The sequence below is a fragment of the Macaca nemestrina genome, chromosome 2 (genome assembly GCF_043159975.1).
Source record: "Macaca nemestrina isolate mMacNem1 chromosome 2, mMacNem.hap1, whole genome shotgun sequence".
Taxonomy (NCBI): domain Eukaryota; kingdom Metazoa; phylum Chordata; class Mammalia; order Primates; family Cercopithecidae; genus Macaca; species Macaca nemestrina.
Window position 1 is genome coordinate 41,325,548 of NC_092126.1, and position 13,313 is coordinate 41,338,860.

Consider the following 13,313-nt stretch of genomic DNA (forward strand, 5'->3'; position numbering starts at 1 on the left):
TACCTTTTCCTATAAGGACTCCAATTTTTGAGTCTAATTTTTCCCCTGGGTCACAACTTCTTGTCACTAATTTGAGAACTGGAAGAAAAGGTCTGACATCACAGAGTCTTCGTGTTTCATCTTCAAGCTCCTCATATACAGCAGTCTGGTTCACACATGCAAACATATAGGAGTCAATATCCATAAGGAGGTTGAACATTGGGTAATTGTGAACTTGCTTCCATAACATCTATGAGAAAAAATAAGAAGACATTTTCTAGAATGGAAACACTTGCTCAAGTGTACAAAGATATAACGATATTCACTGCAGCACTGTTGGTAAAAATAAACTATGAACAAATCAAATGTTTAGCAATAAAGGATTGGTTAAATGAATTACAGAATATTACAGAACTGTAAAAATAATAGAAATATATACAGAAAAATAGAAAAAATATAAATTCATTCTGAAATGGAAAACCATACCAAATATTCAAGTTTTCTTATTATAAGAGAGTATATATGGTATTATCCCATGTTTGTAGGGTAATATTATGGCATAGTGCACAAAAAATGCATTATAAATGAAATTACTGGCCGGGCATGGTGGCTCACGCCTGTAATCCCAGCACTTTGGGAGGCCGAGGCAGCGGATCACAAGGTCAGGAGATCGAGACCACGGTGAAACCCTGTCTCTATTAAAAATACAAAAAATTAGCCAGGTGCTGTGGCGGGTGCCTGTAGTCCCAGCTACTCAGGAGGCTGAGGCAGGAGAATGGCGTGAACCCAGGAGGCAGAGCTTGCAGTGAGCTGAGATAGCATCACTGCACTCCAGCTTGGGCGACAGAGCGAGACTCCATCTCAAAAAAAAAAAAAAAAGAAATTACTAAAAGCAAATTATCTATGACAAGACTCAATGAAAACTTTCATATTTCACATTCCTGTGAAATATTTCTTTTTTGATCACTCCTGATCAAAAAAAATTTAAATGTAAAGTATGTATCACACTTCCATACAATATTTATTTTTGTCCAGTATTCTTTTCTTTTATCAGGGATAAACTTACTAACACTGTCCTGTCAGAATGATGATAATCAATTTCTCAACATCTCTTTCCATGTCTCCTGGATGACATAATATAAAAGTTCACCACACAAAAACAAAGAGGGACTGCATATTTTATCAACAGCCAGTACAAAAGCTAAGAGCTGAAAATAACAGACCCGAAGTAAAAATTGTGGCCAATCCTCAGGTTAGATTCAGTTACATAAAACATACAGGAGAAACTACAAGCAACCATAATAATAAAAATAGGTAACTTTTCATTCTTAAGGCTCAAAATAGTAAAAGAAAATTAAGAAAAAAAGGTAAACTGAACTTCACCAAAATTTAAAACTTCTGTACAGCAAAAGACATTATCAAAAGAATGAAAAGGCAACCAACAAAATGGGATGTAATATTTGCAAATCATATCTATCTGACAAGACATTAATATCCAGAATATATAAAGAACTCCTACAACTCGATAACAAAAAACAAAGTTTAAAAATCAGTACAGGGCCAGGCGCGGTGGCTCAAGCCTGTAATCCCAGCACTTTGGGAGGCCGAGACGGGCGGATCACAAGGTCAGGAGATCGAGACCATCCTGGCTAATATGGTGAAACCCCGTCTCTACTAAAAATACAAAAAACTAGCCGGGTGAGGTGGCGGGCGCCTGTGGTCCCAGCTACTCGGGAGGCTGAGGCAGGAGAATGGCGTGAACCCGGGAGGCGGAGCTTGCAGTGAGCTGAGGTCCGGCCACTGCACTCCAGCCCGGGCAACAGAGAGAGACTCCGTCTCCAAAAAAAAAAAAATCAGTACAGGTCTAGAAAAGACAATTCTCCAAAAAAGATACAAATGACCAGTAAGCACATAAAAAGATGCTCAACATCATTAGTCATGAAGGAAATGCACATAAAAACCACAATGAGGCTGGGTGCAGTGGTTCACATCGGTAATCCCAGCACTTTGGGAAGCCATGGTGGGCAGATCACGAGGTCAAGAGATCGAGACCATCCTAGCCAACATGGTGAAACCCCGTCTCTACTAAAAATACAAAAATTAGCTGGGCATGGTGGCATGCACCCAGCTACTCAGGAGGCTGAAGCAGGAGAATCACTGGAACCCGGGAGGCGGAGGGTGCAGTGAGCCGAGATCGTGACACTGCACTCCAGCCTGGTGACAGAGTGAGACTCCGTCTCAAAAAAACAAAAAAACCACAATGAGATACCACTTCACATCCATTAGGATGGATATTATTAAACACACACACACACACACACACACACACACACACACACACACAAAATATGGGCATGTGCTTGTTATCTCAGCTACTTGGGAGGATGAGGTGGGAGAATTGCTTGAATTCAGCCAAGAGTCTGAGTTCAGCCTGGGCAACATAACAAGATCATATCTCTTAGACAAACAAAAAAAGGAAAGAAATAAAGGAAGGAAGGAAGGAAGGAAGGAAGGAAGGAAGGAAGGAAGGAAGGAAGGAAGGAAGGAAGGAAGGAAGGAAGGAAGGGAGGGAGGGAGGGAGGGAGGGAGGGAGGGAGGGAGGGAGGGAGGGAGGGAGGGAGGGAGGGAGGGAGGGAGAAGGGGGAGGGGGAAGGGGAAGAGAAGGGGGGAGGGAGGAAGAAGGGGGAGGGAGGGAAGAAGAGAGGGAGGGAGGAAGAAAGAAGAGAGGGAAGGAGGGAGGGAGGGAGGAAGGGACGGAGGGAGGGAGGGAGGAGAAAATAGCATGTGTTGGCCAGTGTGTAGACAAACTGGAACGCTGTACACTGCTGGTCCCAACATTATATGGTGCAGCCACTGTGGAAAACAGTGTGGCGATTCCTCAAAAGTTAAAACATAGAATTACCACTGTGAATCAACAATCACACTTCTAGGTATATACCCAAAAGAACTGAAAGCAGGAATTCAAACAGACATTTATACTCCAAAGTTCAGAGCAGCATAATATTCACAATAGCCAAAAGCTGGAAGCCAACCCAAATGTTCAACAACAGATAAATATACAAAATGTGGCATATACATACAATGAAATATTATTCAGCCATAAAAGGGAACGAAACTAGGATATATGCTACATGGATGAACTTTAAAAACATTATGCTATGTAAGCCAACCACAAAAGGATAACTATTTATTGTATGTTTCCACTTATATAAAGTACTTAGAATCGGCAAACTGGTAGAGATGGAAAACAGAATAAAAATAAACAGGAATTGAGGGAAGGGGCAGTTATGGGTATGAAGTTTCTGTTTGGGATGATGGGAAAGTGCTGGAAATGGATACTGGTGATGGTTGCACAGCATTGTGAATGCACACCTAAAAATGTCTAAATAGTAAATTTTAGGCTCTGTATATTTTACAATAAAAAAGGAGATAAATGGTTAATCTAACGTGAAATACAGCCATAGGACTCCATACTTGTCACTGGTGACTATAAAAATAGGTGCACCATGAGCCTATGAGATGCTTAAGTCAATTCTGTATTTTCTTTTTACTTCAAGGATCACGCCATTTTAGAATTACAGTCTCTCTGAAGAAGCAGCTCGGAAAGGAGTTACAAGGCTTGTCCAAAGTCAAGAGTTTTCAAGGGTATATCATAAATATGTTTTCTTAAAAATACCATAACTCCTGATTTTCACATTGGGTTCAGCTTTTTGAAAAACATTAGAGAGAAAGTTTAGAAAAACAAGTTCATGTATATGCTGGTTTTTACAAATTAATGGTGCACATGAATTTACTTTAAAAACTAATGCAACAGAAAAGGCAAGCCAGCTGAGGGAAAAATATCTGGTAAACAGCAGAAAAGTCTGACTTCCCCCAAGAGTCAAGGAAAAGGGGAAGAGAAGAAAAACAAGACAAGAGAAAATGAACCAAAAATCACATTTTTAAAAAGTGTGACAAGCTCAAAGACAGTAATTTCAAAGACTTGAACTTAAAAGAAAATCTTGACAGTTTAAATAACCCAAACAAACATTTAAAACTAGCTAACGTACGCTAATTTTTCTTAATTACTATCACTTAATTACTATCATTATCACATAAAATTTACATTAACATTTTCTATTATAGAATGATATTTCCCCCAAGTGACATAGTATGCTAAACACACAGAAAATATACCTATTAACATACCTGCTTAATGTAAGAAATGGTAGCTTCCCGAGGTACCTCCAACTGGATATAAATCCCAGTGGGCAAAAGGAAATCCACAGGTATGGAGCCATCAGATGCTATCTGTGAATCCACCGCCCAGATGTCAAGGATGTCTGCCATAGCAGGAGGCATTATGAAACTGAAGCACATTCATAACCACGGGGCCCTAGAAATCAGTAATTAAAAGACAGCAAAACAACCATCAGCCAAATTTTATACGAAGATATGATAGAGACCACTAATCTACAATTAGTCCTTAGATTTCAATATAGCCAATAATGTAACAGGAGGCCAATTAAATAATGTGACATTTAAAAAAGTCAGCAGAAATAAATTATTTAAATACACTTTTATCACTTCACAAATTATATATATGTACATCATCCAATCCATACCAGCAACTAAAGGAAAAAAATTATTCATATATATATACACACACACACACACACACACACACATATATATGTATACACACACACACACCACATTGATTCAAATTCAACATAAAAACATGACATCTGAATAAACTGTAGGCTTAAGGATTACAGGTCCTAAGAATTTTAGTTAACCACCACTCAACAGGTAATTTTCTCCAAACTTTATTTAGAAAGTATTAGCTTCTTAGGCCGAGTTTTTCTCTGCAAATTCCAATGAAAATTACAATCAAGAGGGCCCTCTCTCAACAAGGACAATTTTCTTTCTTTCTTTTTTTTTTTTTCTTGAGACGCAGTCTTGCTCTGTCGCCCAGGCTGGAGTACAGTGGCAAGATCTCGGCTCACTGCAAGCTCTGCCACCTGGGTTCACACCATTCTCCTGCCTCAGCCTCCCGCTTAGCTAGGACTACAGGCGCCCGTCACCACGCCCGGCTAATTCTTTTGTATTTTTAGTAGAGATGGGGTTTCACCGTGTTAGCCAGAATGGTCTCTATCTCCTGACCTCGTGATCTGCCTGCCTCGGTCTCCCAAAGTGCTGGGATTACAGGCGTGAGCCACCGTGCCCGGCCAACAAGGACAATTTTCTATCAACCTCATGGCCCATCCCATAAGCATTAAAAACACCAAATCCCTCAAAACAGATGGCAAGGTCCCTTGTGCTATTTCTCTGGCCTATTTTTCTTGTTCTCCCATCACTCTACAGCCCAAGACTGGTGTCACAGTGCCTTCTGCGTTCCTGCTGCTAGATCTATGTTCTCATGGGGAATAAACTCCTCATATCAAAACAAATGCACTATCCCAACAAATGCACCCTTTAATAGAGCCATTTAAGTCTTACCTATTCCTTAAAGGCTTCCTTCAAGTAGATACAACAATAATAATTGGAAGAACATGAGCGCCGAAGTTAAATGAATCAAGGTTCATTTAACAACTATGCAATTAATGAAAGTGTCATATCAGAAGAGACAGGAGGCCAGGCACAGTGGCCCATACCTGTAACACCATTACTTGGGGAGGCTTAGATGGGTGGATCGCTTGAGTCCAGGAGTTTGAGACCAGCCTGGGCAACAAACAAGACCCCGTCTCTACAAAAAATACAAAAAACTGGCCAGGCATGGTGGTGCGTGCCTGTAGTCCCACCTACTTGGGAGACTGAGGGAGGAGGACTGCTTGAGCCTAAGAATCCAAGGCTGCAGTGAGCTAAAATAGTGCCACTGCACTCCAGCCTGGACAACAAAGTGAGACCCCATCTCAAAAAAATAAAAATTAAAAAAAAATTTTAGAAGTTCTTTTGCTAATAAATGGAAAATGAGTAATAAATTAGAAAATCACAATTTTGCAACCGCTAATGAACAGATCTAGGCAATGATCATTAATGGATGCTAAAGACATAAATGATAATGTTAAAGGAGAAGAAACTTTACAACATGTCTGTGTCTGTCTTGTTGACACTACAGGAATCCCCTGATCTAAGCATCACTAAAAGTGGGACTATCAGACATTATGTGTCTCCTCATGAAATGCAATAGTCAGTACTTACCATTCACACAAAACAAAACTGAACTTGAATCTAATCAAGTCTTTAGATCTAATCAAGTCTTTAGATCTATGTGCCAGTTTACAGGAAACAGAGAAAGAAGTTAAATACTTCAAGGAAGCAATCAGTCAAGTAGAGAATGTGGCATCTTCAATAAAACAAATGATATGATTTCCCCAGCTAATCAATAACAAGAAGAGGAGGAAGAAGATGGTGGAAGGACTGTTAAAGAATTTAAAAAACACGGCCGGGCGCGGTGGTTCAAGCCTGTAATCCCAGCACTTTGGGAGGCCGAGACGGGCGGATCACGAGGTCAGGAGTTCGAGACCATCCTGGCTAACACGGTGAAACCCCGTCTCTACTAAAAAATACAAAAAACTAGCCGGGCGAGGTGGCGGGCGCCTGTAGTCCCGGCTACTCGGGAGGCTGAGGCAGGAGAATGGCGTAAAAACCCGGGAGGCAGAGCTTGCAGTGAGCTGAGATCCGGCCACTGCACTCCAGCCTGGGCGACACAGCGAGACTCCGTCTCAAAAAAAAAAAAAAAAAAAAAGAATTTAAAAAACACTTAGGAGACACAGCCAAATCCAATGTTAGCTGGAACAAATCAACTATAAAAAACTATTTTGGTCAGGCACTGTGGCTCACGCCTGTAATCTCAGCACTTAAAGAGGCAAAGAGGCCGGGCGCGGTGGCTCAAGCCTGTAATCCCAGCACTTTGGGAGGCCGAGACGGGCGGATCATGAGGTCAGGAGATCGAGACCATCCTGGCTAACACGGTGAAACCCCATCTCTACTAAAAATACAAAAAACTAGCCGGGCGAGGTGGCGGGCGCCTGTAGTCCCAGCTACTCGGGAGGCTGAGGCAGGAGAATGGCGTAAACCGGGGAGGCGGAGCTTGCAGTGAGCTGAGATCCGGCCACTGCACTCCAGCCTGGGCGCAAAGCGAGACTCCGTCTCAAAAAAAAAAAAAAAAAAAAAGAGGCAAAGGCGGGTGGATCACAAGGTCAGGAGTTCAAGACCAGCCTGGCCAATATGGTGAAACTCCATCTCTACTAAAAATACAAAAATTAGCCAGGCATGGTGGCAGGCACCTGTAATCCCAGCTACTCAGAAGGCTGAGGCAGGAGAATTGCTTGAACCTGGGAGGCAGAGCTTGCAGTGAGCCTAGACAGCACCACTGCACTCCAGCCTGGGTAACAGAGCGAGATTCCGTCTCAAAAAAAATAAAAATACAAAAATTAGTCAGGGGTGGTGGTGCGCACCTGTAGTCCCAGCTACTCGGGGGGCTGAGACAGAAGAATCGCTTGAACCAGGAAGGCGGAGGTTGCAGTGAGCTGAGATCACGCCACTGCACTCCAGCCTGGGCGACAGAGCGAAACTTCATCTCAAAAAAAAACCAAACAACTATCTTTGGGCCGGGCACGGTGGCTTACGCCTGTAATCCCAGTACTTTGGGAGGCCAAGGCGGATGGATCACCTGAGGTCAGGAGTTCAAGACCAGCCTGACTGACGTGGTGAAACCCCGTCTCTACTAAAAATACAAAAAAATTAGCTAGGCAGGGTGGTGCATGCCTGTAATCCCAGCTACTCAGGAGGCTGAGGTAGGAGAATCACCTGTACCCAAGAGGCGGTGGTTGCATTGAGCAGAGATTGCACCACTGCACTGCAGCCTGGGCGACAAGAGCAAAAATCCATCTCAAAAAAAACCCAAAAAACAAAAAAGCAAAACTATCTTTGAAATAATATGGAAAATTTAAATATGGATTCATTGTAAGCTCCTTGAGGAGATATAATGTCTAGTGGTCTTACTTTTAGCCATGCTAAGATTGATCAGAGAATTCATGTATTGTCAGCATGCTTTTTAAAGTACTGTTTCTTACCACAGTAATGGAAAGGTCTCTATACTCAGGAACTCTTAACCAACAAACTTTCATAAACACGAACAAAACTATGCAGTCACTACACATGTTATTAAGACACTAGTCCTAAAATTAAGCAAATCACTTCAGAGCAGCCTTTGAATATTTTGTGCAGGAGTTTCTCAATCTTGCAAGTAATAAGCATTCAATAAGTATCTGCTGAATGAAAACATGCTGTATTAACTTATAAAGACCACACTTTGCAGGGCCAGGTGGGGTAGATCAGCCTATAATCTCAGCACTCTGGGAAGCCGAAGCAAGTAGACTGCTTGAGCCCACAAGTTTGAGACCAGCCTGGGCCACATGGTGAAACCTTGTCTCTACTAAAAATACAAAAAAATTAGCCAGGCATGGTGGTGGGTGCCTGTAATCCCAGCTACCAGCGAGGCTGAGGCAGGAGAATAGCTTGACCCCAGAAGGTGGAGGTTGCAGTGAGCCGAGATTGCAACACTGCACTCCAGCCTGGGCAACAGAGCGAGACTCTGCCTCAAAAAAAAATAAAAGAAAAGAAAAGAAAAAGAAAAACCATACTTTGTTTATATATTCAAATACTGCCATGCAAAGCTAGAGGTGGAAGCAGCTACTGAACAAGTCACTCAAGTACTATGTCTAACCAAGAGCTGCCAACAAAAGCTAGGAGGAGAAACGAAAGTTAATATGTATGTATGTATGTGTGTACATATGTATGTATGTATTTAGAGATGGAGTCTCACTCTGTTGCCCAGGCTGGAGTGTAGTGGCGTGATCTCATCTCACTGCAACTTCCGCCTCCCAGGTTCAAGCGATTCTCTGCTTCAACCTCCTGAGTAGCTGGGATTACAGGCGCACACCACCACACTCGGCTAATTTTTTAATTTTAATAGAGATGGGGTTTCACCACGTTGGTCAGACTAGTCTCGAACTCCTGACCTCATGATCTGCCTGCCTCGGCCTCCCAAAGTGCTGGGATTACAGGCATGAGCCACCGCGCCCAGCCTAAAAGTTAGCATTTAAAATTGAAGAGGGTTTATGAAACATCAGCCATCTGTCACAGAATTAGAATCATAATAAACCTGTACACGCCCCTGGTTTCTTCAACACAGATTTTTGTCAAGACTCTCAGAACTGAAACCAAATCACCCAATTAATACAATACTAATAAAAGAGCATGAAACTAGAAAAATAAAACTCTGGGATCTCACCCTTACCAGACGGCTGGAAATGGTAAGGCATCTGAGGCATAGTGCCCAGAGCAGCAATCTTTTCAAAGAGACTGACTGTATCTCACCAGCACTCCCATCCTATAGCATCAACTTCCAAGGCATAAAATTCTAAACTTCTAACCATTAGAGAAAATGTGTTAAGGTAGACAAAAAAAATGTCTTGATGAAATTATTATATCTAAAATGAATTTCGAGGCTAGGAGTAGTGACTCATGTCTGTAATCCCAGCACTTTGGGAGGCCAAGGCAGGAAGATTGCTTGAGCCCAGGAGCTCAAGACCAGCCTGGGCCACATAGTGAGACTTCATCTATCAAAAAAAAAAAAAAAAAAATTAGCCAGGAGTTGTGGCATGCAGCTGTGGTCCTAGCTACCAGGGAGGCTAAGGGAGGAGGATCACTTGAGCCCAGGAGGTTGAGGCTGCAGTGTGCTGTTAATTGCACTACTGCACTCCAGCCTGGGCAAAAGAGTAAGACTATGTCTCAAAAAATAAAATAAAAAATAAAATGAATTATGAGACAGGGCATGGCAGCTCATGCCTATATTCCTAGCACTTTGGGAGGCCAAGGTTGAAGAACTACTTGAGGTCAGGAGTTCGAGAACAGCACAGGGAACAAAGCAAGACTCTAATTTAAAACAAATTGAATTATGAGAATGAATTCATGATTGGGCCCCTACTTTCCTTCTTCTCTAAATCTGTCATTCAACACACAGGATCCTTAGTCCAGTCATGCTGAACCACTGGTACTTGCCAGCATATCCCACATTCTCTCCTGCCTCCTACTTTAAACAGATTATTCCCTCTCCCTAAGATGTCCTCAGCTCCATATTGCCTGACCAAGTCTTATTCTTCTAGATTCCTGGAAACCTTCCCTGACACTCCTCTGTGTGTCTCAAGCACCCAGGACATATCTGTGACAGCACTGGAGCACACTGTATTAAAGCTCACTGTGTACTCATCTCTCCTTAGTCTCATATTATTTCTAGCTCTTTAGCTCCTGGTACATACTAGGCTCTCAATAAATAATCACATATGGTTAAATGAAGAAATGAATAACAAATCCTATAGAATTTGTGAGAAGGAGGCCGGGCGTAGTGGCTCACGCCTATAATCCCACTAGCACTTTGGGAGGCGAATCACTTGAGGTCAGGAGTTTGAGACCAGCATGGCCAACGTGGCAAAAACCTGTCTCTACTAAAAATACAAAAATTCGCCAGGCATGGTGGTGGGCACTTGTGGTCCCAGCTACTCAGGAGGCTGAGGCAGGAGAATTGCTTGAAACTGAGAGATGGAAGTTGCAGTGAGCTAAGATGATGTCACTGCACTCCGGCCTGGATGACAGAGCAAGACTTCATCTCCAAAAAAGAAAAGAATTTGATAGTAGGACAATTATATTGGATATTACAAATGTGATTTAAATCATGCTTGACAGGAAAACTTGAACCTTGCAACCTTCAATGTAGTCTTTCAGCACTTACTCTAAGAAATACAATAAACAGCCTCCACAAGTGACACCTTTATATGAAATCAAAATATTTTACCAATACATAGATAAAATGCCATATATATCTACATATCCTACAACTCCTTAACCTAAGAAAACTAGCTAGGTATAGTGCTTATGCCTATAATTCCAGCACTTTGGGAGGCTGAGGTGCGGGAATCACTTGAGCACATGAGTTTGAGACCATCCTAGACAACATGGCAAAAACCCTCTCTTAAAAAAAAAAAAAAGAAAAAAAATTAGCTGGGCATGGGACTACATGGCACACACCTGTAGTCCCATCTACCTGGAAGGCTAAGATGGGAGAATCACCTGAGCCCAGGAGGTTGAGGTTGCTATGAGCTGTGATCATGCCACTGCACTCCAGCCTGGGCAACAGAGTGAGACGGAAGGAAGAGGGAAACGAAGTGGGGCGAGGGTGGGGAGAAAGAAAAAGGTTGAAATGACTTAACTCAGATATTCAAGTCTATTCACATGTGGTTTTACAAAATCTCAACCTACATTTCAGGTAGCCCATGTATCTTTCCTTAAAAGAATAAAGTAAAAAATATTAACAAACATATAAAATTCTGTTGCATAGATCAGGCTTTGCCTAATGCTACCATGTCTCAAATACATAAACTCCTGTCATGTGAAGAACATAAAGTGGATCTCACCTATAACTTAAAGATGGCACCCTCACTGTGTTGCAATCCCACTTATATGTTATAGGTGTTTCTGAAAATGATGCATATTTTTAACTAATGTTTGACTATAAAGCTGCTATTTTCAGGATATGGCATCCTCTCTTAAATTTAAATAGGCTGAGGAACTCCATTGATGTCAAAGGGATAACCATTATTCATTTCTCAAGCTGCAACAGAATGAAAATTATTTAGTATAAATAAAATAATACAAAAACTCGTTTCAGAATAATTCACTAAGCTACACATTTGTTTTATGTACTTTTCTATATCTGTGCTATATTTCACATTTTAAATGTCTTAAAATTTTTTTAATGGCAAAATACATTGCAAAGGCTAAGTACCTTTCTTGTGTTATCTTTAGGTGCATCATAAAGAAAAAATGTATCCTTTACTTTAACAGTTGCCCATGCTTTAAAATAGAAAAATCCTTCCTCACTTACAAAGAAAAATTTTATCCTTTATCAGTTGCCCATGCTTAAAAATAGAAAAATCCTTCCTTGCTTACAAAGAAACATCACACTGATCTCCAAAATCAATTCCCTTATTTACAATTTCAAGGACAAAACCCTCACATTCAAAGTATCAATTGATTCAGAAATATTCTAATGGTTCAGCAACATACTAAAGATGCCTGTAAAGCAGTATTATTGTGTTTAAAGACCTAGAAATGTTTTTCCCAACCAGGAGTAAGTCATCACAGGGAATACTGCAAGGTTAAACATATCTACCTTGATACTGTCATTAGCAATTTACTAATAATTGAGTTAGACTGGCTGTCCAACTTTGTAAACACTCTAGGGAGATATATAGTATTAAGCTAAATATTCTCCAGAAGAATGGTTTTCAATTTTGTCATATTAAATATTCCCTTTTTTTTTTTTTTTGAGACAAAAAAAAAGTAGCCGAGCGTGGTGGCACACGCCTGCAATCCCAGCTACTTGGGAGGCTGAGGCAGGAGAACTGCTTGAACCTGGGAGGCAGAAGTTGCAGTGAGCCAAGAGAGCGCCACTGCACTCCAACCTAGGTGACAAAGATTCTGTATCAAAGAAAAAACACAAAAACAAAAAAGCAACAACAACAAAAAAAAAAACAGGTTTTTTTCAAATACATAAATATCTGCAGAAAATTCAAAAATCATGTTTATATAAGACATATTTTTTCGTTATATAAAACTGTCCAGTGTACTGCAGGATGTTTGATTATCCACTACATTAACAGTAGCACTTCCCTCAATCACTGTGCCAACAAGAACAAAATCATAACCCAACAAATTTCAAAACCATCTTTTGGGGGCTTCACACAGTCCACTTTCAGAACCACTGCTCTAAAATAATTCCCACTGTTACAGGATCTTTGGGGTGCTGTTTTTCTAGCCAAAAACATCTGTGGCCAGTGGTGCCTTTGCCTTAGTTTTGACAGGGCTGCTAGGCTCCTTCCGCCCACTCGGGATAGGAGGCTGCACTCGACTCACACTGCGGGACTGGATCCCATGCCTGCCAAGGGAGACTGTGTAAAGCAGCAGTGGGTGTGTGAGCAAGCATGGGATCCAGCCCCTGCAAAGTCAGACATGCCAGTTGCTGTAGCAGGGCAGGCAGCTCTAGGTGCCAGTATGGGCACCAGTTCTCCCTGAGGCTACGGCTGGAGCAGGTGTACCACAAGCAGCTTCCACAGCTGGCACTGGGGGACATGGTGGCACGTGGAAGCTTGGAGATGCCAGGAACCCCAGGGCCCCAAAGAGTCCTGGCTCAGACAGTTCCCAAGTCTGGGCTCCCCAAAGGGCCACAGCTCTTTTCTTCTTCTCTTCACCTGCAATGTGATGAACAAGGGGCATGTTTCTTGTTCATG

At 41.7% G+C, this 13,313-nt stretch overlaps 1 protein-coding gene across 5 annotated transcripts in view; it reads right to left on the reverse strand.

The window, feature by feature from the left end:
• LOC105469947 (phosphatidylinositol-4,5-bisphosphate 3-kinase catalytic subunit beta) overlaps positions 1-13,313 on the reverse strand; it is a 188,503-nt gene that overhangs the window by 107,762 nt on the left and 67,428 nt on the right. For all 5 annotated transcript variants that reach the window (XM_011721593.3, XM_011721596.3, XM_011721594.3 and 2 more), the window contains 2 exons: positions 4,168-4,354; positions 4-229 (listed from right to left, as the gene is read on the reverse strand). In XM_011721593.3, the coding sequence (XP_011719895.1) occupies positions 4-229; positions 4,168-4,338 (397 nt within the window). In that variant the 5' untranslated portion in view covers positions 4,339-4,354. The remainder of the gene's footprint in view (positions 1-3; positions 230-4,167; positions 4,355-13,313) is intronic.